At 34.6% G+C, this 27,368-nt stretch overlaps 1 protein-coding gene across 1 annotated transcript; it reads right to left on the bottom strand.

Moving 5' to 3' along the window:
- Nucleotides 1-5,787: 5,787 nt before the first annotated feature.
- Nucleotides 5,788-27,267, bottom strand: LOC149777168 (voltage-gated hydrogen channel 1-like). The gene is made up of 3 exons (XM_089941868.1): nucleotides 26,931-27,267; nucleotides 16,034-16,532; nucleotides 5,788-7,998 (listed from the first exon to the last, which is right to left on the bottom strand). Exons 1-3 carry the CDS (start codon nucleotides 26,934-26,936, stop codon nucleotides 7,691-7,693), a joined length of 813 nt encoding a protein of 270 aa, XP_089797994.1. The 5' UTR covers nucleotides 26,937-27,267; the 3' UTR covers nucleotides 5,788-7,690.
- Nucleotides 27,268-27,368: the final 101 nt, after the last annotated feature.

The following is a 27,368-nucleotide window of genomic DNA, read 5'->3' as shown; positions in this document are numbered from 1 at the left end:
TGGATTTTGACACTGCTGTGAATGACTGTTTTTTAAAACAAATAAACACTGCTGACATTCATTTAATCTGTTGTAACCATGACCATCTAGGAGTGTCTGTTTTAAATCTTTATTAAAAATAACCGAGAAACATGTTTACTGCAGACATATACTGGCTTTGTTCATGGAGTTTGAAAACAGGTAGTAACTAATAAGATGGTACCAGTCACGCATGACTTACAATCCTACAGCAGCATTAACCTCATGAATCTAATTACAACAAAAAATAAAAGAACCCCAAAAAGCTTCCATTGTTATGAGTGACTGTGTATGTATGACAGAAACAGATGGATAAAAACAATATGTCGTGTCTTTGCATCAGATTATTTGTATTCAGAGCTGTATTTCTTTAAGCTGTTCCGTTGTGTTAGTAGTGGAGAGAGTTGTTGTTGTTGTTGTTGTGGGGTTTAACGCCATTTTTCAGCACACGATAGGCTATACATGGCGGCCAGTATTATTGGTGGAGGAAGAACCCGGGAAGACCCAAAAAGAACCACCGACCCACGAGAAGCTACTGGCAAGCTTTCTCACATACCCACATTGGCTGAATCCGAGACTCGAACCGGTGCAGACAGAGGTGAGATGGCAGTGATCTGTAACGGAGAGCGCTTTAGACCACTCGGGGCCCCAGTGGAGAGAGTTACACCATGTTTGTGATCTTCTGTGTGTACAAGGTCACTGACATGTTATTCCAATGTGAATTAACATCAGATTAAACAGTCCATTCCCATTTTAACTATGAGACAAATTGTGACACATGGTTATGCAGAGTTATCCCATGCTAATTAAATATACATAAAAATTTGGCTGAAACCAAACTTTACTGTCCAGGTAATTTTAGTCAAGGCCTCAATGGGTGCAAGCGGCTTACTGATGGGATCAAATTAGGAAGGCTATCCACAGAGAAATGATGTTAACAGTAGGTAAATAAATACAAAATAACACTGTTGGTTGATAAAATTAATGTGATGTTCACCATTCATAATAAATATGAATGATACTTGCACTTAACAGCCAAAATCTACAAACACAAAAATATGACATTCTGCCAAAAATCTATTTGGTCAGGAGCTAAATGCATAAACTATACATAAGCCAGTAAAATAAAAAATAAAAAATATAAATTGCAGGTCTCATTTACATTCTTGAGTGGAGTGTAATACTGACAAAGAAATATACAATCATACAGTTTGTTTATCCTAGCATGAACAGAACTTGAGAAATAAACTCAAAACACAAAATCTAACCAAAGTAAAGTAAGTGTGAATATAGGTCAATGACCTACTTTGTGATTAGAGTGCAGTATTTATCACAATGCATATTATTCGTTGTTGCCAATAAAGATAACAATAAAGGGTTCATCAAAGAATAAGGGTAGATTCTCCATTAAGATGATACCAATTTCAAAAGAAATGATTACAGACTTTCTTGCAGGATCATAAATGATTGCTTTTTAATTAATCTCCTGTTTAATTATTTTATAATGAATATAAAATACTGAATACATGATATAATACATTTCACTGGACATATAATATTTTAAAGTTGACTTGACATGCAGTCAACACGAATCAAGCAAAACTACTAGTTTCATTCATAAATAACATCACTAAATGAAATGGACAATGACATCAAGAAGTATGGCACAGTATTAGCAGCAATAAAAATATATTTCTTGTCTCTTCTCTTCAATACCTCAATTAAATACCTAATTAATGTTAAATGTTTCCAATGTGAAATTTGATCATATATATACAAAGCAAACAATACAATGGCCATTTGACATATCTAAATCAAACAGTGGTATTTTTTCAAAGACCCTCAAAAATTGAGCTTCTGTTCTTCATTCAAATGTAAAACAAAATTACACTGTAAAAAAATTAAGAAAAAAACCCCAACAAAACAATCAAATAATTATACATAATTTTAATCTCTTCTTTCTTCTTTCTGCACAGGTTACTCTTCTAACTTTAACATATTTTTTTATAAATATTTAAAGGTTGATAAAAAATGAAAATTTTATTTCATGAAAAAAATGATACATTTAATTAATGATGACATTTACAGATAAATGATGTAAAAAAATTTTTGAGGATACAAAAAATTCCATGAATTAAGGGTAACATTTCTTAAATTAGTAAAGAGCAAAACATGGATCAATGTGACCAACTTTTGTGATGAGGATGTAGTACTCATCGAGAGCTAAATGCAAAATCTTAACAAAGAATATACCAATAATGTGAACAAAGTTAACCTTCATTGTGCCCTCAACAAAAGGCAGGTGCTTTAAAATTCTCCAAAAAATTACTGCCTGGTATATAGAAAGAAAGAATGGTTGAGATACAGTAATGTTGTACATATATATATGTGTTTTTATATGCATAAATGTCAACACCAGAGGTAACACAATAGTTCTGAATTACTGTACTAAGTACACATAAGCTAAAAATTACATGCTTTCATCATCACTCAGAATCTTGTACATGCGTTCTTCACAAATACAACCTAGTTCAGATATAAAGTACAATAACACTGATGGACTCAAATAAATCTGAAAATATTGGCTTTTCCTCATGCATGTGGGCAGTATATGCAATTCTAACTGGATGGGGATAAGACTTATGTGAAGAATGAGGCTTCAGAAGTTCTTAGTATAAATCATATACCCCAAGGGTTAGCTTTCTATCGTGTCCAGACACATGGAGAAGATTCTTTTCACTACCTGCATTTATTTTCTGTGAAAAATATATATTACAGAATAAGAAAAGTCTATAATTTACATGTTATGATATGGACATAAATAAGGTCAACCAAATGACATCACTCCTATGGCATGATAAAAAAGTTATCTAGCTCAAGGAAACTCTAACTCTATCCAGTGGACAAGAAAAACTAATTGGATCCAAGCAGTGTTATCATATCAAAGTATGACTTAGATAATGTAAATTATGTCAACCAGAAATCTGCTGTAGAAATAATTATTTTGGAAAAAAATATAACAATTATAAAAAAATTCAAGAAAAAAAATAATTACTGGCCAGTAGCTTTCATCCGATTGTTGGGTAACTGTGGCTTATAAATAGTAGTAAGAAAATCAAAAAGCTTTCAATAATAGATCCAGTGAATAACATTTTCATTAAATACTTGGTCAATTTTCTAATTAGAAGCAATTAGCAATGTAACAAATACAAAACACAAAATATGTTGTGTCATATCAACAGAAACATTAAAACGTGGAAAAAAAATAATTTTCAATATTTTTTTATACAGTTCTGAGATTTCTATTTAAATAGTTTATTACTTTAATTACAAACCAAATGATCAAGTTGCTGTTAATAATCTTTAAGTGAACAAAATAAATACACAAAAAAGAACCTGCAAATAACTTTCCAATGATCGGTAAATAGAAATTATAAATATGTTTATGCTTTCTAGGACAATCCAATCTCAGAATAAGGGATTGGCAGGTATCTCACATAAATCAAGAACTGAAAAAGATTGGTGTTTAATTTATACATTTTTTAAAAGGTTTCTCCAGCACAACGTAAACGACATGGCCACAAAAACCTTAATGGACAAAGGAATTTGTTGCACACTCATAGCAGTCTTATCTGCTTGCCTGTTATGAGTGGAGCAGTCTTATAAGCTTGTCTATAAATACTGGTGAGTGTTACATCAAAATATTTTACTGCTAATGAAAACTATTCTGAATAACAATCAAGCAAACTTGTTCACATGCTCAGATTAAAAATAATATAATTATATTCCACGAATCAAAAATATTATCAAAAAAGATGTGTTATCACTCAGTGCAAATACTGATAAAAAAAACATTCATCTGAACTGAAAAAAGCACTCTTCCTAAATGAACTGTATAAACATATATGCAAGAATAGATGACAAGAGAGATTCGGTAAAATAGATCAGAACTAGCAAGCATTAAGAAAAGTATTATCAAAGTCCCAAAATGCCCAATTTTTATGAGAATAAATCATCATTTTGGCTAGGGTACTGTTTATTTGCACATTTTGTGCTGGTGTAGCATTTACCATTATTTGTTTCTAAAACCTGACAAAGAAATGTTAGGAATCTTCCCCAGTCCCCAAATTAAAACACTACTAATAGAGCCATTAACAATTTTTTTATACCCATGCAAATAAATGATTTCACAGTAATGGAATAATCAAATAATTTTAAAAATTATAACTTGACAAATTTTATGTTCAGGGGACAAAAGTCTGGTCAAAGTAACTGAAAAATTCATTGACATTCAGATAACAGATGCTAAATGCATTAACAAAGGCAGTTTTATGTGTGCACTAAACTATCATATTATTTGCTTCATTTAATAGTCCAAATAAATTAGTACAGTACAATGAAAGTGGATTGGCCATGTTGTTGTAGGCAATGAATGTCAATCCCTAAGCCCCACTAGCTTGGAAAACTGAAAGTCTGTGTTTGATAAGTGAAACATCATACAAATAAGCTAATTTTTACATACAGAAAGAGTGGCCCCGAATGGCCTAGTGGTCACTGTTATGGATCACTGACGTCTCACCTCTGTCTGCATGAGTTTAAGTCTCAGGCTCGGCTGACGTTGGTACACGAGAAAGCCTGCCGGTAGCTTCTCGTGGGTCGGTGGTTCTTTCCGGGGTTTTCCTGGTTCTTCCTCCACCATTAATACTGGCCACCATGTATAGCCTATCTTATGCTGAAAAATGGCATTAAACCCTACAACAATAACAACAACATACAGAAAGTAATACAAATCTGACATTTTCTACGCATCATCTTTTTAGGTTAGTAGGTCAAAATTGTCACTAACTCTCCTGCTGTTGGGTGTTGACAACTGTGTTTCACTAATAGTGTTGCCCCATGTGTACAGTGTCAACGTGTGTTCTGGTTCAGTAAGTGTTGCCCCAATGTTTACAGTGTTGACAAGAGTGGTGGTTCAGTAGTACATGTTGCTGCAATTCTGGCAATGCAAGTAATACTTGTATTGCCAGAATTGCACTTGACAGGTGAATGCATATACATATGCATTCACCTGTCAAGTGCAATTCTGGCAATACAAGTATTACTTGCATATATATATATATATATATATATATATATATATATGTGTGTGTGTGTGTGTGTGTGTGTGTGTGTGTGTGTGTGTGTGGCTCAACAACACTCAACATCAAACGAAAGATTAAGGGTCTTAGGTCAATTTGTGTATAGCAAATTTGTCATTTGCATGTGACTCCTTTTGTATAGCGTGCACTGCAACTTAGTCAGTCAAAAATCAATCTGAATCTAGCATTCCACAGCACACACAAGCATGAACCATATTATATCTTCGACACCCGGGCATTCTACAGCTGGGTGTAAATTAGTAGCAGCTACACATAAATGGGTGACAAACAGTCAATCTACCTTGTATGTACTGTCCAACAACTTTAAATGAAGTAAAAGAAAAATATAATTCACAACAATACTTTTACGACCATTCATTAAATTCTTATTACAGGACCTTCTAAGTCTTATAAACATTCATATAAATCTTCTGTTATATATCAATACCAATTATAACAACATAAGTTAAGCACACATCTGATCTGTGGAGATTCTGAAACACTTTTCCCAAAAAAGATTGGTTCAGTTCTCTCCCCATGACCTCGTCTGTGAGCAAGAGTAATTTGTTATAATGTGGTAAGAGATTCAGTCATTTACAAAGTGTGATAAAAATATGCAATAAACAAGAAATAAATGTTTACTTTTATTCTTTTGCCAAGTGAAAATAAAAAGGACTTGGACAATTTTTAGAGGACACAATACAGTGGCAAGAGTAATGGCTTTTAGAAATTATCAGCTACAAATAAACATGGTAGATTTTCTTTGAGAAAATATGTGGTTGGTCTTAATGTGCACAACAACACATCAATGACCACTTTATGAACTGTGACAAAAATACAAACAGCAAACAGATCTCTTCAGCTCTTCAGTCACCAATTGCCTCTGAAACCCTGCAGAGATGAAGTTCACAACCAATTTCATCTAAATCAACCTAAAAGCTGAACAAACTAGTTTTCATAGGATAGGGCTGGTGGGATGCTTATTCTAAGCCAATCAAAGGTCAAAATCTGGACACTGTCAAGCTAATCCAAGAGTGTTCACAACCCATTGGAATATAATCTATCAAGGCCAATAACTGTTAGAAATATCAAATACCAAATTGCTCATCATGAAACTTTTCCTAGCTCTTGTCAAGACAAAGTTTCACAGCAAATTTTGATGAAGTCAGTGGTAAAATTATTGCTACTGTTGTGTTCTCAAGGTTTAATCCTATTCTAAGGTGATCATGGGCCATAACTCTAAACAATAGGTGCAGAGTACATGCTTATCACCAACTGCTTAATTATATGCAGCATTACAGAAAAACTGGCTTCAGTCTATTAATAAATGTGAATGCTACAGCATTCCTAAGGGAAAAAAATAAATCAGTGGCCAGTATCTTTACCCATTATGACACTTTCAAACAACAACAGATATTCCGAGGCAACTTTACCTAAGTCAACTCCTTATCATACAACAGTCCAGTCCCTAGCTCAAACATCAAGGTCAGATCATTAGTAGGTATAAAATCAAAAAATGAGATTATCACATGCTATTCACACCTGTTTTTTTTGTGCGGTCCCGACTTGGCTAAAGGAACAACCCAATCATTTTGAGATATGGTTGGTACACAAGGATAAATGGATTTTGCATTAACAAACACAATAAAATAGAATCATTGAACAGGTGAAGGTTCTTGAAGATGAGTAGCAATTTGAAAATGTCTGGACCTGATTTGATTTGCTTCTTATTCACCCTATTGAGAGTTCTGACCTTTGAATGAATTCACTAGCTTGATTAAAATATGAACAAACAGTACATACAATTCAACAAAGAAGAGCTGAGCCTGCTGCATCCAATTTACCCCCAGGGTTGGGTATATTTACCACAATTGAAAAGGAAAAAAGATACAAATAGAAATTTCCAACTTTTTCTTATCTCCTGAATACAAATATGAAGAAATTGTTTTAATAAAATACACTAAATAAAAACTCTCACCATATACAATAGGGTGAAGGATTTTGACTATTTCCTGTTAGACGGTGAGGAATTAGTACTTCTGTCCCATCCCAACAACCTCCCTAGTTTGGGACTTTTTATAAAGTAATATCCTTTAGTGAGGAAGTCCTCCAGAAACTGCACATAAACTTACAGAATATACTCACTTATAAGTCGATTAAACTGCCCGCAACAAAGATCCTGATCTTCTGTAACATAATGAATACACCTGCAGATCAGGGTCTATGTTTTTTCTTCTACTGAGTATTCTGAGTATTCCAAACAAATTGTACAGACCCAGACCTGCCAGCATATTATTTAATGGTAGTTCCAGGTCTGTGCAGTTTGCAGTTGGCCTCGTCTTATAAGTGGGTAAACATGGTATTCAAATGTACACAATTATGAAAAAAACTGAATATATATTACATTATTATTTCACTGTATTGTATTTGGAAATAAATGGATATAAAATTGCACTATTGATAAACTACATATATTTCATGCATATTTAAACTGTAACCAAATTTATGATACGAGTCAAATTTTAAAATGTAATTCACATTGCTGCTGCTGAAGAAACTTCTTGCTTTTTCTCATCTCTCTCCAATTTGTTGACTGCAGTCTTTTCAGGTAGCTGGTTCACCTCAGCTACCACACTGATCTTGCTGACAGGCACAGGAATTTCTGAAGGAACTACGTCACTTATGCCATGTTTACGCAGAAGGGAACGCAAAGCCTCATTCTCTTTTTCTTGTGCCATGCAGTATTCTCTGTATTTTGTCAGTTCCTGCTCACATGCATCCCGTAGTCTACGTTCTCTCTGAATTTTTTTCTCAGCTTGTTTCTTGACTGACAAAATGATTCCTGAAAATAAATTTAACATTTACAAAATTGTTCTGCTACAATTATAACATAGGTCTACATGTCAAATATCATTCAAAGTTAACATAAAGGGTTCGCAGTGATAAATAAGAAACTTCTCTAAACGTGACAAATAAGAAACTTCTCTAAACATGACACTGTTCAAGCAACAAAAAAATTGCCGTTTTATTGAGGTCACCTGCATGCAGTGGTTTGATTAATCCAAACCACATCAACTGAATTGTTACCGTCCTCCCTCAAAACTTTAATGGACTTATGGTCCACGGCTAACTCTGCCATGCAATTTCTAATCAAGAACTTTTTAAAATTCTTCATGGACCACTGCCAAATTTCGTACAAGGCTTTACATTAAGAAAACCATAGGTTTGCTTTTCATTGTTTCCTGGCCATATCTTTGGAGATGTGGATCTGGTTGATCTTACTTTACTAAGAAATTTACCATTTCATTTTCTGCTCAATAAATATATATTATTATCAAAGTGATGCAATCTTGATTGCTAGATCATGTTAAGTTGTCAGAATCAGAATAAATGGATTATTACAAGAAGTGAAACTTTGAGTCATGATCCCTTTCAGATGCTGACAACAAAGACATGATGTAGCATTCAGGAATGAATTGCTATGATAATATTTTTGTTATATACCTATACATTTTCAGATAAACTGATAAAATCCCAAAATGCAACCAAAGAAAACGAAATTCCTTATGATTTCAACCATCCTGTTATGGAATTCATCTCAACTCGAAAATAAAATTCCATTGTTTTGAACAGCTGGTATGTGGATGAATATCAGTTTTATGAATGAAGCATGAGTAACAACAGTCACTCAATTTCACTACTGTCACTGTCAATAACACGGGGTTTTTGAATGCATGCAGGCAGCAGATTTGATTTACAGTTATTGAGCAGTTATTAAATTCTGTATTCCAGAAAATATAACAGCTGAATAAATAGGACAGTTTCCATCTGATGTGATTTGGATTTTTAACGCAACTTTAACAGTTTTTTTCAGTCATATCACTACGATGTCTGCAATGTGGTAGTTTATAGTGATGTCTAGCACTGGGGCATCATGCCGCAGACATGTAGCATGATGTCCCACCCTGTCACATTATCCTGACACCAGGCCGACCAGTCCAAACACTAACCTCTTAATGCTGAGCGCCAAGCGAGACAGCTGTTAGTACTATTTTTGTAAGTCTTTGGTATGACTCGATCAGTGATCTAACCCATAACCTCCCACATCCGAGGCGGACGCTCTAACCACTAACTCTCCCGCATCCGAGGCGGACGCTTTAACCACTAGGCCACCGGAGCAGTTCAGTTTCCATCTGAAGCCAGATTCATAGCATTTGGACTGTTTTTGGCAGAACTTAGTGAAAGACTGTGACAGAGACTTGTCATGGGGATGACAGCATTACTCTGACAGTTATTTAAAGTAACATTGAACAAATTGATGGAACATGATGGTATGGATTTGTTAAAGAAAATGCTATTCATTTCCATTTGTGTCAAGTGAGGCTATGGCACAGTTATTCATTTTCGTTCAGATGTAACCAGGAAATTGTAGTTCCAGCCTTGTTTAATAAAATGGTAATATGGAATCTGAAAATGAAAGTATTGTTTTTACTACTTTTGGAGTTTCATGATAAAATTCTGGTTCATTCTTGGGTAGAAAATTGATAGGTGGTATATAACAACATCTGACATAAAGGCACTCTGGATGACCTAAAACTTGGTCATTCAACTGCATCATATTGGCAGGAATATCCATGTCATCTGAGCACTTTTTAAGTTAGTATTATAATGGCATTGTAAGAACCACAACATGTGGCCAGCATCCAGCGGTACCTAGGATACAGGAGACAGCTTAGGGAAATATCACTGTACATCATTTCATAGAGTTTCACACACAAAAAGTTTCATAAATGTTCTGCAGTCAATGTTTAAGGACTCTGAAGGGTAAAAACAAAATACTTTAACATGAAATAAAAAAGTTGGTCCATAAATGATGTCACTATCAGATTCTGTAGATTGTTTAAACCTGGAGCTGTAAACAGCATTTAGTGCTGGCCTGACTAAAAAATCATATATGCAATTGATAATGATTAGAAATGTTTCACAGTATTCATATTATTGCAGACGGTTGAAACAAAAATAGCATTATGTCATTTTACCAAGTTGTGTTCAATTAATATATCAATAGTGATCTTGTTGTTGTTATAGGGTTTAACGCCATCTTTCAGCACATGATAGGCAGCCAGTATTAATGGTGGAGGAAGAACCCCGGAAAACCCCAGAAAGAACCAACAACCCATGAAAAGCTACTGGCAAGCTTTCTCACATACCCACATTGGCCGAATCTGAGACTCAAACTCACGCAGACAGAGGTGAGATGGCAGTGATCCTTAACGGGCAGTGCTTTAGACCACTTGGCTCAATAGTGATCTCTTTTGCAACTCAAAATAAGAGACTAACATTACTATCTGGGAATAATTATTATGAATCTGATGTCAACATCCCTATATTTTAAACTCATCTGACTTTTGATTGCATTAAGTATAAAAACTCTGACTAACGTTTGGCAATGTCCAGAGCCAAGGGTCAAAATCCACTTCACTCATGGCTGCCTGTGATAAGATTTCTTGGCTTATAATAAATATATATAAACACCTGCTTCATCAATCGCTGTAAACTCAATTAAAATTTTCTTGGAAGGTTGACCCAACATGACCGTAAATGCAATCAGTCCCTTCCATTGATTTATTCTGTAATTCTGAGTGTAACTTGAAGGAATCAAGAAAAAGTTTATAATTTCTTTCCTGCAATAATTTATTTTATTTTATGCTAGGCAGTGAATTACTGAATTTGCCAAGAAAAATAATAGTAACATTTCAGTGGAGTGAAATACGATAAATATTTTCTCTGCCACATCGATGTCATTATGACCCAAAAATATGAGCTATTTCTGGATGCTTGCTTGTTCCAGTGCTAAGTATTGCAACATCGCAACCAAATTCAATAGTGTGCATTGTTTTTTTAAAAATAATTTTTGAAATATGCTATTATGTTTCTACTGATATTTTCTGTACAAATATATAGAAATTTGCTTGCTCTGAGAAACGGGTATATTTCATTTCATGGGTAAAAACTTTGCCACTTTTCTTGAGAAAATACTGAATTTTTCAATCACTCTATGAAATATGTACATCATCAACTCATTTCAAGCAAATATCTTCTCTTAGTTAGCTTCATTCCATTTTAAATAAATAAATTTACTAAAACAAGGGAAGTAATCACAATAAGCAACATAGCATGCTATATTCAATGTTCCCATAAACAAACTTTAACAAATTTCTTCAATTTGGATCAAATATGTGAAGATTGGAATTTTCCATCATCACCCTCCTCAATTTCATTACAGTTTTTTGTTTTAAATACCGATGGTCCATTGTCTTCATTCAACTATGTGTCAAAAAACCTTGTTCATAAGCCACTAATGTAAAGGTGATACCAGCAACACTTTACTTAAAACAGCAATGTTTGGTAATGAGTCCAAGTACCTCCTGCAAACTGCCAAACATGAATTAGGCACACATGCAGCTGTGCACTTAGCACCAAGCAAACTATGCAAGACTGCCATTGGAAAAGACCACATTTATTATTCACTCAAAATGAAAGTACATCTGCACATGACACAATAAAAACCCCATTTATAATAATTTATTGCAATTAACATGGGAGTTCTTCTTTCTCTAACAAACTCAAATCCAAACATTCTGACACTATTTTTATAAATATGATACACAATAAAATGCAAGTTCTCCCTGCATCACAGAAAGGGTTTAAAGCATGATGGATTAAAGTCTACTGAGTGGTGCTTATTAAAGTTATATACTAAAACACATATGCATTTAATTAGTCTTCTAATCAAATCAAAAATGCACTGAATGTCAAAAAACAGGTTTCTGAGTCTCCTTATCTCTGGTCTATGCAATTTCATATAATCATTTTACAATTACCTGAATTCTGTTTCTTAACCCACACACTATATGAAATCAAATAAAAGTTCACCATAAATATTTCTGCATACCAAGAATTTGGATTCTGTAATTTTCATACAAAAAAATTTTAAAATATGCAAATTTTTATGTGGATCCTGGAGAACCCTGGACTATTATAAATAAGGTCTTTAAGTCAGCATTTCATTATAGTCAAAAATGTGTTTTTATAATCATAATTCACTAAGGATGAGTTCAATGTATTTCATACAAAAATATAACACCACCAAGACAAAATCCAAAATAATAACTGCTGTCTTCAGATGTTACCAGTCTGCTACCTTAGGGAACTTTTGATTGGTTATTTTACATCTAGAAAATTAAATAATTTATTATGGTTTTTACTTCAAATCTTCCATTAAAAAAGAGCTTCTTCTTGAAAAAAAAAAAACATTTCTTGAGAGCTTAAAATTTGTAGATCCAACAGTTATGTGATTTGTCAAAGTTGCCTGTGCTCTATGAAAAACCATTTTTTTCTAGTAAAATATGTTTCTTCAATAATACTTTCTGTTCATAATAACTTAAGGAGATCTACTACTACCTCACAACGGTTAATGTGGGTACATGAGAAAGCCTGCCAGTAGCTTCTCGTGGTTTGGTGGTTCTTCCCAGGGTTTCCCATGGTTCTTCCACCACCAGTTAAATGTATAGCCTACCTTGTGCTGAAAAATGGCATTAAACCCTACAACAAAAACAACTACCTCACAAATCCAACCCTCCCAGGCAAAAATATTTAGCTGAAAAGCTAAAAGTTATCTGCCCACCCAGAAGGCAGTTAGAGTGATCTTCCCTTGGTACTTGGACTGGCATCAAATCTTGTGAATATTTACTACTGGAGCAGAAGGCATGTTTTCTATGTCAATATTAACTATAGAGAGTGTATGTGTATAATAAATGGGTAAGTATTTACTACCAAAAAAAATGGTTTATTCCTCAAATACTTTACCCAATCATAATACCTTAGGAAAATAGGTAAAAGGTGGTGAGAGTTCGATCCCCTAACCCCAAAGAGGCCCTCTCCAGTCCTCTAAGGACTGTGACGTAGCTTCTAAATAACCCAACTGGAGAACAGACTCCATGTCAGGGAAAAGCTTTGAAAGGATAAATTATCCCTCCCACAAATTCAGAGGCCATGTAGCTGTTGAATGACATCAGTAAGTAACCTGCTGCACCAGGTCAAGTTGAGCCTTTTAAAATGAAAGATTTCTGAGATAAAAGCTAGAGAAAATGGACTTCATTCTATCGCATAGATAATGTTAGGGAAATCTTTGCTCAAATGCAATGCTTGTGGTGGCTCTCCTAACTTTGTGAGCTGAAATGCATAGCAAGTTCATTTGATCTGGGGTTATTTCCCAAAATGCTGAATGAATAACCCATTATATCCAGGATGAGTGTGTCTGTGCTGATGTGTCTTCCTTTCTCTCTTTGAGAAATAAGAGGCCTGATCTACCTTGATGCACCAGCTCAGACTTTCTAAATTAACACTTCTGTGTTTGGACTAGGTCCTGTGGACAACCTTGAGATATAGAGTCCAGAAAGGACTTTCACTACCAATGCCCAATGACTGGAAGTCTGTTCTTTGCAATGAAAGCAGGGGCCATTATGAGTGATACTGAACCATCTTGTTGGAACTACAAGTAGTTCCGGTCAACTCACAGACCATGTATTTTGCTAATATGCCTGCCATAACTAAAGAAGTGAGGAAGCAGGTCTTGTATGAAAGGTGTGCCAGAGATGCCCTTGAAAGTGGTTCACATGGTGTCTTATTCAGACAGGTTAGTACCCATGAGAGATTCCACCTTGGGTACAAAGCCAACATCTTCTGATGTGTTTTTTTTTTAAAAATTGAGGGCAGTCTATTTGTGAGAAATGTTTGTTCTTGAGGACTTGCTTAATATGACCCAGACATGCAGGTTCAGCAACACTCAATTTGGATGAATGTCCTGGTTGATGGATCAGATGATAGAATATGTACATTTGCCTGAGATTCCCATTGTGAGACTGATGAGGACATTGATCCATGATTTTTCCCATTTTAGTGTAGTAGTCAGGACTAGGTGACACTATTATTTTCTTGCTTTCTGTATCACCTTGGGAATCAGAGGTGTTCATGAATAAACATGTGTCAAGGCCATTCTAATCGATGGAAAGAGCGTCAACTTCCCTAGCATTTGAATCTGGTACAGGCAAGAAAAATGTTGTGAATTTGGCATTCCACCTGCTCACAATAGGTCCATCACTGGTTGATCCCATCAAGCCATATCTGAGTTAAAACTGAGGAATGAAGAGACCATTCCATTTGGATTAGTTGAATCTTCCGAATCAGTGAGTCACTAATACATTTATCCAACCTAGAATATGACAAATTTGAACATGGATTTGTCATTGACAATACCACTTTTGAAAATCCCAAACAAGAAGATAAAGGTCTGGGGACTTCCACCTTTCCTTTTGAGATAAGTCACCACAGTGAAGTAGTCAGACAGTAAAAGAACTCCCTTTCCATGTAGCTCCTCCTGCCACTAATGTCAAGTTTTTTAAACGGTTTTCATCTTGAGAATGTTGATAACGTAAATTATGATCCTGGGGGGGATAAGGCCATTGGCCTCCTGGAATGAAGGAAGGAGATGTGCCCCCAGCCCTCTGTGCTTCTATCAGTACAGACTGTGATTTCCTGAGGTTGTACTTGCAAAGGTATACCCAACATGAGCCATTGAGGTTGCCCCTCTTTTAAGATGAAAACTCATATTTGTGCAGATTGTGAAAGGTTGGTCCAAAGGGCAAAGACTCTACCTCCATTGTGACAATGGAATTATTTGTAACGGGCACACAAACAGGCAACCTAAGGTGATTATGCAAACTGAGCAGGCGAAGGAATCCTCGAGCAGAGAGATCATCCTGTTTAAGCAAAGAAGCCAACATTATGCTGCTTCTCAAAGCTCATTTCTGAGGGAGTCATACCCAAGTGCTAACAGTATGAGGTCGGATTAAGTCATATGATGTTCTTGCAGTCTGTCATCCAGGGTAGTTTGATGTTGCCCCCATGGAGGTGGTCCAAGCATGTGCCATTACCTGCTCCATGAATTATGTGAAAACCCAGGCACTGATGTTGAGTCCAAAAGGGAGTGCCCCAAACTGGCAAACAGTGTCTTTTTTATGAAAATCGCAGGAACCTGAAGATATGTATCTTGTAAGCCTGGATTATGCAAGGGATTTGGCATCAGTCTCTGAATCAAACTGAAGATCACTCTAACTGCCACCTATGTGAGCAGATTAGGTGTTGCCTTTTAGCTAACAAGTTTTAGCCTGGTTGGGCTGGATTCGCAAGGCAGTAGTTCTCCTAAGGTATTATGATCAGGTAACTTATCTGAAGAAGTACTGCCCTGGATGGGCCATACAAACTGATTATTAAAAACTCTAAAAAAATAATAAACTGGCCACGGCCCATGAACATATATGGGTCAGCAGGACCTATAAAGCATCTAGCCTAGGATGTGTGACTTCGAGTTTTATGCAAATTTCTACAAAAACTCAACACAAAAATTACTAAATACATGAAACATTTGCATAATATGTGAAAGACCTACCTTTATTTACCTTTGTCAAATCCACCAATATCTAAAACATCTCGTTTTTAATTGAAGTGGAAGGATCTGTCCCCCACTAACACTAAACTCTTGATTCTAGAATAGACCTGTCTGTGGCCAACTAGAAAAGTGTTAACAAACAAAACATGAACACCCTGTAATCCAGACTTAGTCAAAGTCACTTAAGTCGCACTTTTCATGAAGAGGTTGCACTTTCAAGGCATTCACGCATGAAACATTATGACCCTGCAACCACACATATATGAGAAATTGACCTTAATGTTAAAATTAACAATGGTGTAATGGATGGACAGAAAAACAAAGATAATAAGAAATATAATGAATATCAAATCCACAGGACACTTGCCATTAAGAATGCGTGTCACCCTCCATAATCTCAGCACAATCAAAAGTCCTACACCATTTTCTGGGCCTTTGGTATTTCTGAAAATAATATCCAGAACAAAAGATACGATAATTATCACTGCATCAAACAGCTCCATCTTGTGGCGGAAGAAATCCAGTCTAATGGCATACAGTCGGACAAGAATCTCAATAATAAACAGGCCGAGTATTCCAATACTGACATAATGCAGTATGTGGGGAGCAATGTTGTCTTCAGATGATGGTAGTATTTTCAAGTCTAAGAGGAGCTCTGATATGACAAGCAAACAATCAAGTACCACTAAACAAATAATGATAATCTGGAATTTGTGGGTATAGAGAATGTACTTCAGTCTCTCCCTAAATGAGGCAAACTGTTGTTTAGTTTCATCTGAGTCTGAGGTGACTGAACTTGTGGAGTCTTCCTTTTCAATGACTTTCTCCAAGTCATCATGCAGCTTGTGGAATCCTTCCATCTGAATCTGAAAATTACAGAGAAAAAAATTAGAATTCATGTGAAATGTTTATTTTATCATGATGCAGATAAAAAGTTGGTCCACATTACAGACTCTTTTTAGCTTGTTTAGCATCTGAATATGTTCGTATTTATAATTATTCCTTATAATTTTCTAATGATACCATTGCAAAATATCTTTTTAATTGAAAACAGTTATCTACAACAATCTACATGTCAATAATATAAAAAAATTCTTCATTGATAGGTTTACCTGTACACTGTACTTTCCTTTCTCCTTAAATAGTAACTATCAACTATAACTGATAATACACCAGAGCTGTGATTTTACATTGTGCTTCATTAACCTGAATGCATTCACAACATGTCATAGGAAAAGTATATGTATCAATTAATTTTACTGCTAACTTCAAAGAAAATGGATTTTGGAATCCTTAAAAAAGCATGATAATATATCTAAACAACCATTCTCCAGCACAATAATGTAAATTTTTGCGACCTCTCTTATGATAAATGCACAGAACATACAATCCTGTTATTTTGGTAATAAACTCCTTGCAAGCTTTTCAACACAAAGTGGATGTCGGGTGAATAAAGTACCAGGATATATCCAAGGTAGGCATGAAACAATGCATCTTCTCTTATAATGTCCAAATCAAGAGAATTAAATAATGTCTATGAGATGTGACTGAGGTTGGACTGTAATGTTAAATCTTCTTGTATTGTTAACAAGAGGCCAAAGGGGCCTGAGATTGCTAACCTGGTTAGCATCTGCCAAATAAAGCTGGCCAAGAGACATGATGCTATAGGATACATTCTGGAAAAAATTTTTCGTATTCTGCAGCTTGGTCCAGTAAAACCTATCTTGAGAGACCACTGCTATGAGAAACCACCTGTTCTGAGAGACCAAGATCTCCATGCACAGAATTATTGACTATATAGAGTTATGACCTGTTATGAGAGACCACCTGTTTTTAGAGACCATTAGTTTTTGGCAGAAGGGGTGGTCTTTCAAGACAGCTTCTACTGTATGACAATTGCTTTAATGTTTCTCTGTGTTGCACTTTTATCCACATTTCAAGGCACATCACAGGCATTTCATGGCACATCACAGATATTTCAAGGCACAACATAGACATTTCAAGGCACATCACACATTTCAAGGCACATCATAGATAATTCATGGCACATCACAGACATTTCATGGCACATCATCATTTGTCCAAAACTGAAAGGCATTTATGCCTGGATGCTTTCGTCAAATTTTGTTGTGCATTTTTTCAAGGAGACAGTTCAAGGTCTCTCTGTTTTTAGTACCATTGAAAACAACATAAGACAGATCAACATCCATTGTACAAGCCTTTAGACCCTTCATGCTAAGATGTTTTCTGTCAAAAACATGTTAACAATTACAGAGTATTTCATGAAAAATTTCTTTATGTGGGAACATATCAAGCAATAAATTATCAACTTATTGGCAAAAGTTGGTAGAATACAAGAAACTTCATTTATTTTTATGACTAAATAATCCAAGCAATCATTTTACAGACTGCTTCAATGTCTTTTATTTTCAACTGACAGCCAGCTAATACTTGCATATTTTCTTTGTCGAGGAAGTTAAAAGCAAAACCTCAGAGGTGAAATGGCAGTGATCCATAATGGTGAGCACTTTAGACCACTCCAGACCTCTAAATGGAGGCAATACATCTTAATCTATCCACTATGAGTCACAATGAACTGATTTCCACCAAAAAATATGATTTTCCAAAATTACTAATGCTTTTAAGTTGTCACAAAAAGAACCTGCATATAGTGTTCAAAATGTGTGTCATGGGATATGTTTAAGAATGCTAAGTAGAAATGCAAAATAGATACAAAACTTATCAGCAACATTAAATTGCAGACTTGAGATCGGGGTGAACTAAGCTGGGGGTGAATTTAAATGTAGTACCATACCGTATACATTGGGACAGGATAAAATAATACACTATTTTCCTCTCCTAGAACTTATGGTGATATGTCCCAAGACTTAAAAAATGAAATAAATGTTTAATTTGTGCTGCCCCACCCACTGCACATTGCAAAAAAATAGATAAATAAAACACTTAATTGATAATAAAATAAAAGAAACAAACCTTGCATTGTTATCATTTATTCCCCTTTTTTCCATGAACAATAAAGAATAAAATATATACACGAACCCTGTATATGTAGCATAGGCACCCATACTGCAGAGGGGTATCACTTATGTCTGATAACAAATGACACATAGGTCACTGATGTGAACATTGAGAAATAAATCTTGTTTGGTTGTTCTCAAATGTTTGAATATGTTATCCAATTGAAAACTGGATCCAATAAAATCACAATGGAGAGGAAAGTAATCAACCGATTGCTTGAAGACATCTGCCATTCATGCATGACATGGTGTTAGGTGCAAAATAACCAAGACTGAATTATATCCAGGTCAACTGTATGAGAGTATCTAACAAAATAAAAACCATTATTTAAAAGTACATTCACTTGGGTGCAAGGGACAATCCTATTGCTAGAATGGGTTATAAAACATTATTGTTGAGTATTCTATTCACCTGCAAACATTAATACCCATTTGTATTATAACTACAGATGCCAAGCAAATAGAAGACCCGGTGGTGAATAAACACAACTGACAGCAAGCAGTTAACTCATTGTTTGAACTAGCCAGCTGGACATCGAAGACCAAGGTTATTTTTATTATAAAGCAAGCTGACCTCGGAAACCAACTTTGGATACTTTTAAGCCGATTTTTTTTAAAGGATATCAATACAAAGGTTATTTTATTACAAAGAAAGCAGACATCGGAAGCCAACTTTGAATTATTTTAAGGGTACCAATTTTTATTTATTTTATTCTTTTTTAAATAAAGAAAGTCAGCCGAGATATGGAAGCTAACTTTGGTTCCTTTCCACTGGTATTCACAGGAATTTTGAAAACAAATTAAAACAGTGGAACATGCAAGGAAATCGATAATCCAGCACCGCCCAGAAGATTTGGAGAAAATAAAATCATCTGATGAATTTGTGAAGGTCAGAAGAGAAGATGAATTCGCTGACAATATGATCATTAACATGGATGAAATTCTAGCGTACTTTGATCTCACTGCTGGGTGGACTGATGAAAAGATGGGGGTTAAATGTGTGAGAATTAGCACGACTGGTGCAGATTTTAAAAATCTGGCTTTAGTCAATGCTGTTTCAGCTTCAGGAGATGTGATGCCTTAAACTACAATTTTTCACATCATGAACAAATTCATGTCCTGAAAGAATGGATCATGTGTGCACGAAAAGGTTGTATTGAGATGATGCTACAGTGGATTAGAGTACAGTTTTATATATTTTAAAATATAATTTAAGTTGGAGTGCATTTTCTGACATAATTTTCAAATGATTTATAAGGTGTCCCACAACTTACGACTAAAAAATAATATGTGTCTGAGAACATACAGTACACAAAAAAATTACTTCAAAAATTAATTTATAGTATCCCAACAAATAGTGTCCTGCCAGTTACGGTAAATGTCAATGGTCATGAGAGCATTTTGTACTATTTCAGTAATGGGTGTCACTTTTTTTATAATTTGATTACAATATTTTTAAATGGAAATTATACTCTTTATTTGGATCCTCATATTTAAATCTTCCTTGGGAAGGTCAATTATCCACACAACTCAAAAAATGTAGCAAACATCAATGGTAATGCATGTGATACTTTTTGATTGGATCAACCTAAAGGTTTGATCTAGTACAAAAACTGGATTGGATGTCACACCCTGTTATGTCACAATAAAAACAACACACATTACAAAAATTGTATTACCCTGTTCTTTTCTATAATAGACCTCTCTTTTTTTAACCTACTTTAGTACCTGGTCACCATTGTAAAATCCATTATGATCATAGTTCCTATGATGATGGTATTGTGGTATTAGGATTTTTCAGTATTTTTTTCTGCATAACACCACCTATCATGTACTTATCTTATTTACACTAAATGACCATAGGTTACTCTGCTTTACCAGTTAATTTTGGTAAATTCTCGAAATTGCTGATAAGTATACTATTTAAAAATACACCCATAAATATCATTGTTTCCTAATAATGGCCGTACCCCATGTTCTCAAACAGAATCTATATCTTCTTAAAACCACTATCACTGTAACAAATTGTTTAACCAGTCTGTCATCTGATAATGGCCAATAATGTTATGTAAGAGCCACATCACAATTACTATATTTGTCAAGAACCAAGAGATTGAATCTGTGATAGCAAGTAAGTCAAAATGTAAAGTATGGATGGTTGCTGGTGGCTTTCGCAACCTTAAAATTCTGTTGTACATGATTTATTACTTTTCATTGTTTAAACAGTTCAAGGTCAACTGTACTTTCATGCTGATGTTGGCAGTCCATTCTCACTGACAATCCCAGAGCCTCTGACCACATCATGGGTGGTTACAGATACATTTCATTTTCTCTTATAAGTTTCTGTTGGACAGCATAGGTGGCAGAGCAAGTGCCATGGAAGTACCATCCCTTTTTCAGACTGATTTAAGCTTTGTTCCCAGAATTAAAAGCATAATTTTTTGTTAGCATTACCATTATATCAGAATAACTCCCTTTGCATAACCTGTAATCCATATGGCACTTGCTTATCAATTGTTTCCAGCAGTAATTCGATTTAAACTGGAAGTTGAATGTATATTAATATACCACCACGTTGGCCTATTCTGCATGTTGTGTAATTCTGCGCAATGATACACAATCTCTGTAAACATTGGATCATGTGTTGTTTTTGGTCGTAAATCCAATTTATTTCAAGAAAGAACAATCGTCCTTTAATTAAGCGATATTCATAAAGTGTACAAAATTATCCCATATTTCTACTCTAAATGAACATGAAAATGTGAGTTCTAAATGTCCACATGAAGACCCACCCAATGACATTCTTGAACTTCTAACCCATAAAAACCTATTTAATATTCATCTTTTAGAATCATACAAATAAATACACTATACAAAAGATAGAAATTTTTACCTCAGAACAATACTGCATCTTAATCCAAGTTTCTAATTCTGAAAGTTGTTGTCCCACACCTACTTTATTGTCTGCTATTCAACTTGTCAACTTGCCACTTGAACTGATTCTCAAAAAATTCCCTGGACTATAGTCTGTTTCTATATTCTTTTGTAATTTTTTCTCATAAACAAGTCGTTAAAAACACATTACATGTACATAATATTCTTTGTTGTTTCCCTTCAACATAATAGCTTATTTTTTATAAAATGTTGAATTTTACTAATTTTTGTTTGGACATGTCTTGTACTCTAACTTGTCTAAATAAAAATAATTTGCTTGATAAAACTTTTATCACACTGATGAAATGTATTTTCAAGATGCTGACATACCTGCCATAGCAAGGCTCGATCCAAGTCAGATCACCACTGTGCAATGTGAAATTGAGATCTGATTTTAATCAGAATGAAGCAAGGTGTGTCATGCTAAAAGTAAGATTTTGTACTCGCACAGTGTTCTGAAGGATTTACTTCTGAGTGAAAATAAGAGGAATTTTACTTACCATCCACATACAAATGTCAGTCTATGTAAATATATTGATTACTAGCAAGTGGCCAAAAATCCAATGCAAGATAGATTATGAGATAATGCCTCATCTGGTTGATCTCCACTGCCAGAAGTGTCAACAACAAAAGAAAGTGGACGTCTCACAACATACAGTACTCATGCTCGATGTCAAGATAAGCGGATTATGATATAACAATGCACTGTTAAGATGGTTTGTCAATATGGACAAAGAAATTGTTTATGTGACAATAGATAAATTTCAGTGCATTTTATATCAAGTTTGCAGCTTCCTTTCATAGGGCCTGTGAATTTCTCCACTCCAAACCAATGGTTGTATATACATGTTTAAACAGCCAACAATGTTGGCAGTAAAAAAATTACCAGATGGTATATTTTGCCACTAGTAAGGGGGGAAAAAAATCACAGTTAGCGACATTGGCAAAGTCCTACATTATACCATAATAATTGTTTACATGTTGTTATTGGTACTTTTAAGAAGAAAAACTATATTTTCATGTATGAGAAAAATACATATAAAATTTCAGGATCACACCACAATTGTTTTGTATTATTCATGTGGGATCTCTTCCCCAAGATGATAAAGTTTTGATGTTTTTTTATGCTTTTTAGAAAGATTTTTCTTTCTGTGTACAAGAAAAATACATGTATATAAAATTTTGGGAGCCACACCACGACCTTGTTATATACGAATTCATGTTATAATGGAGCATGCTATAGCGGGGTCACACTTTATAGTAAAATGCAACTTCAAAAGAAACATTGCCAAACTTGTATATAATACATAAGGCTTAAACATTCAAATTCAGGACAATAATATGTAATAACTTTTGTTCTTGTATATGCATGTAGCATCTCTTTGATTTACTTATAATGGTTTTTTCTTCTTCCTGATCATACCTAAGTAAATTAGCACAAATGGCTTTCCACTGGAGCCCTCAAGCACATCTCACTAGCTATTATCAGCCAGTTAGGTAATATGATTTACACCTGACCTCTTTTCCTTTACATGCTACCATTTACACTGCCAAAGGGATAGTTTTACATCAGCACATGACTGTTTTCCATTTGTACATGCTACGTGTAATGGGCATATACTAAAATTTAAGCCCTTTTTTTTTTTTTAAAGATTATTGAAAATTGTGTTTTCTCGATATACGACAGTATCAGGGGGTTTGCGAGTACAAAATCTTACTTTTAGCATGACACACCTTGCACATAAATTTCTGTGCTAATCCTTGTCATCAGACCAGAACACGTGTCTCTATCGTCCAATGACCCTTTGTTAAATTTCTGACACATGCCTGGAAGGTATCATCACTCCGCTACCACAAATGTAAAAAAAACACAACATCAAAAAACATCTTACTTGTTGGTCTATTCAATAGGCAGGGAGGAACAGTAACTACAATCAACCAAATGACGTCCAATTCCTTTTTTTAAAGTTTAACCAGATAAAATAGTTTGCTGAAATTTGAAAAGAAAACATTACGTCTGAAGCACCGATTGTTATGAAAACGTACTAAGCAAATGGAGAAAAAAAAGGAGTCTCAATCATGCAATACGATTATTTGATGTTGCCACCACAATAAGAAACAGGCATTTGTTTGGTTCTCCAAAGCTGTCCTTTAGCGGTGACTTCAATAATGCATGCACTCTTCATCAAAGAAAGCCGACTACAATTTTCAATAAAAACAAAGAACTTTTCTGCAAAGGAAGTCAGTACCAAACTTAAATAAAAGCCATGTAATCTGATGGATTTTTTTATTTTCCAATGTGACTGGAACATGCTTACTGTGCCGTGAAAGGTTCCTTTTTGCAGGGAATAAGTTTATGCTTAAGACCGCTACCAATGGCGGCTTAAAATGCAAACTAACTTTTACCAACTTGGGACTTACCGAAATGTAAATGTGCTTCATCATTCGTTACATGATCGTGCTATATTTTTCCACTGAATTCAGACCTATATGACCTTGACAAAATTACTGAATATCTTAAATCTCTGTGTGTGCATATTTCCGATGGAATTGCTTGTATTGTGGATTCATTGCATGTGATGAGATTTGTGGATAAGTACACGGTGTTGATACTCTATTCATGCTATACAATAGACATGTATATATTAACAGTATACACGTATATTTACCAATTCGTGGTTCTCTAAATAAAGTAAAATATTATATATGCCTTCTCTGTTTTCAATACAAGTGTATTTCCCATTTAACATGCATTGATTTAAGATGGTAAATATGCCAGTGAAGCATGTATTTACTGCCAACATTTATTACCTCCCTCCCCCTTAGCAAATTTTTTGGGGTACATGCAACATTTCTTCAGCTAACTGACCTGGTTGCTTATAACACATTCAGATTCTATGGCTCTCAACTACTGTGTTATAGCAGGATCACTGTATTTAGAATGTAAATCATGATCATTTCAGTTGTCAGAATAGTGTTCAACTGTCAGGAATCGTGCTGGGCTTTAGCAATGTTGTAAATTGCAATTTTTTTCCATTACTGGCAACAAAATATACCACCTGGCAATCTTTTTGACAATATTTTTGGTGCTTAAAAATTGTATATATAGTCTTGGGTTTGGAGTAAATAAATTCAAAGGCACCATGACAGGAAGCCACAAAATTAGATATAAACTTGCACTGGAATCTATCATTACATAAACAAATCCTTTGTTCATATTGACAAAGCACCCTAACATAGCATTGTTATATCATAATCTGCTCATGCTGATATCTGGTGTTAGTACTCTGTGCTACAATCAACGAGATGATGGCAACTTTTTTCCTTTTTGAAAAATGTACCAGAAAAAATTGTTTTGCTGAAACTGCGAACAAACCAGATTACCTTTTAAGCATTGATCATTATGTATATATATGCTAAGCAAATGAAAAACAAATTTGGTCTCCGTCAATGTTTTAGAATTATTTAATGTTGAGGCAGCAATAACAAACAGGCATCTGTTTGGTCCTTCAAAGAGCAGCTTTAGTGGCACCTTCAATAACACTTCATCAAAGCAAGCTGAATACCTTTGATCAAAGAAAGTTGGCAACAACCTTAAATAAAGGCATTGTTTCATTATTCATAGTCATCGGAACATATTTACTGTGCAGTTAAAGTTTCCTGTTTTCATGCTTACAATCAATACCAATGGTGGTATAAAACCCAATATTTTGAAACAACAGATATCTGGCTGTCAAGTTAAATGAATGTGGGACAACTCATAAAAATGTGAAACTTTTTAATTTGTTCACGTATTCATTTCCCTATGAATATTCTCATCCCCTTGGTAACCTCAGCATCATGGTAGTTGTCTCTTGCTGACCAAACTGTAGGCCAATTTAAGTACACGTATATGTAGCATATAAACAACTATATAGCCATGTACTACTAGAATAATAAATATCATAGTGAATTTTTTCAGGAAAAATGATTTGTTGACAATGGGATAAGGATCAAATGACTACCATTTTATATATATATATATATATATATATATATATATATATATATATATATATATATATTACTGGTGTTTTCTAACAGGATTTGACAGATACACTAATTTTCTTACATGATTAAATACTCGAATTCATTGATTTTTCATATGCATGTATATTATTTAACACATTGTGGAGTGTAAAACACAAATGTAAGTTGTCAATATCCAGGTGTATTTCAAACTACTTGTCTTCATTGAATCAAAATTTCTATTTGTTCTCTCTGCATAAATCCTAGTCACTGACAACGGGTCATCTCTTATAATTTTCACATGTAAAAGCCCACCCAAAAAAATTTCAGAACTCTTGGTTGATGGAGTTTTACTTAATGAAGCATGCCAGCGTAGCAATGAACACTAATGACACTTACATTACCTTCAAACTCATTTGAACCATATTGAATTTATATACAAACTGTAGCTATTGCAACATTGTGTGACAATATTAAAATAGGAAAAATAATTGGGCATGTTGAAATTGGAGTGTGGTTTGGTGATATTTCTGCCAGGGTTTGTGAGTTTATTCAAGTCACCAGCCCAGGGCCTGTGTATATGCCTCGGAGTTGTGTCTAAAACTATTTTCTTTGAGCACTGCCAGCTATAAACCTAACGAATTCCTAGACTGACATGCTGTCAAAAAGAGTCAAAAAAGTAATGCATTTCATTTCCATAGCCAATGCATAAATATTACATCTTTTCAAAGCTGTGCATAGAATAGGCTGATATATTGCAAGTCATGAAAACACAGGGGTGGTATGCCATGTGTCCAAAATTAGTATTATTTTGAACAACGTTCTGGCAATAACTGCCACTTTTCAATCGGTCGAATTCGGTATGCGTTTTGTGTCAATACTGGTGTCAAAAACCTTACATGCGCAGAAAAGCCCGATAGCTGTGTAAAGCAAAAATTAATAGACATATATAACATGTTTAAGGTAAGCGTTTTAGTTAAGTATTCGCCGGTCGCAAACTTTAAGACACACAATATCATAGCAATTCGGTATAGCATTAGATTTTAGAACAATATTTTAGCAAACTGCGCCTACAAAACCAAGTTGACATGCATTTAAGTAACTGGCAAGTCATCACTTGATAGGTCTTCTGAATTTTGGTTCAAATATTAATTTCAGCGTTCCGTTATTTCAAACACTGATACGAAAGCAACACAAAACAATGAGAGAGGCTGCAAAATGATCATACCAGATCCACCCATTAAAAAAGGATGCAAATTTAAGTCAGCAGTGCCTCTTATTTACCTTCATGTTTGCAAACTGGGTTTGCAAAACGTCTGTTAAATCAAAAGTATGAAATAAACCTTCAAAAAGTGTCTATAATAATCGCTGCACTTTACAAAGAACTTTGTGCTGGAACTTCGCACACAAAGCATGGGTGGTTTTGTTTATGTTTGTGTTAGACTGGTCTTCTGTTTTAATATTTTAGAACGTAAATTCAGTTGTTCTTTGTTATTTTCGCATACGGACATTTTACTTTATTTTAATCCTTCATTGGAAAATGAGTATATTATGTAATAGGAATATTCTTATTAAAAAAGTAAACAATTTAAAAAGAACACAAAAAGACAGCAACGCATTAATTCATGGCTGGTTCCCTGCTATTTAACATGGTACCATGAGAAAATGGAATTGCAACCAGTCAGGGAAAATGGTGGGTATCAACTACGGAAAGGACCGGTC

Source organism: Sinohyriopsis cumingii, chromosome 18 (assembly GCF_028554795.1).
Source record: "Sinohyriopsis cumingii isolate HCF-2022 chromosome 18, ASM2855479v2, whole genome shotgun sequence".
NCBI classification, from domain to species: Eukaryota; Metazoa; Mollusca; class Bivalvia; order Unionida; family Unionidae; genus Sinohyriopsis; species Sinohyriopsis cumingii.
Note: the sequence above shows the minus strand (reverse complement) of the source record. Positions and strands in the feature narration are given on the sequence as shown.

Bases quoted from the DNA above. Each gene is read 5' to 3' on its own strand.
- LOC149777168 (XM_089941868.1), bottom strand. The intron at 7,999-16,033 runs GCAAGTGTCCTG...ATTTATTTTCAG, and splicing joins GGTGACACGCATTCTTAATG to GAATCATTTTGTCAGTCAAG.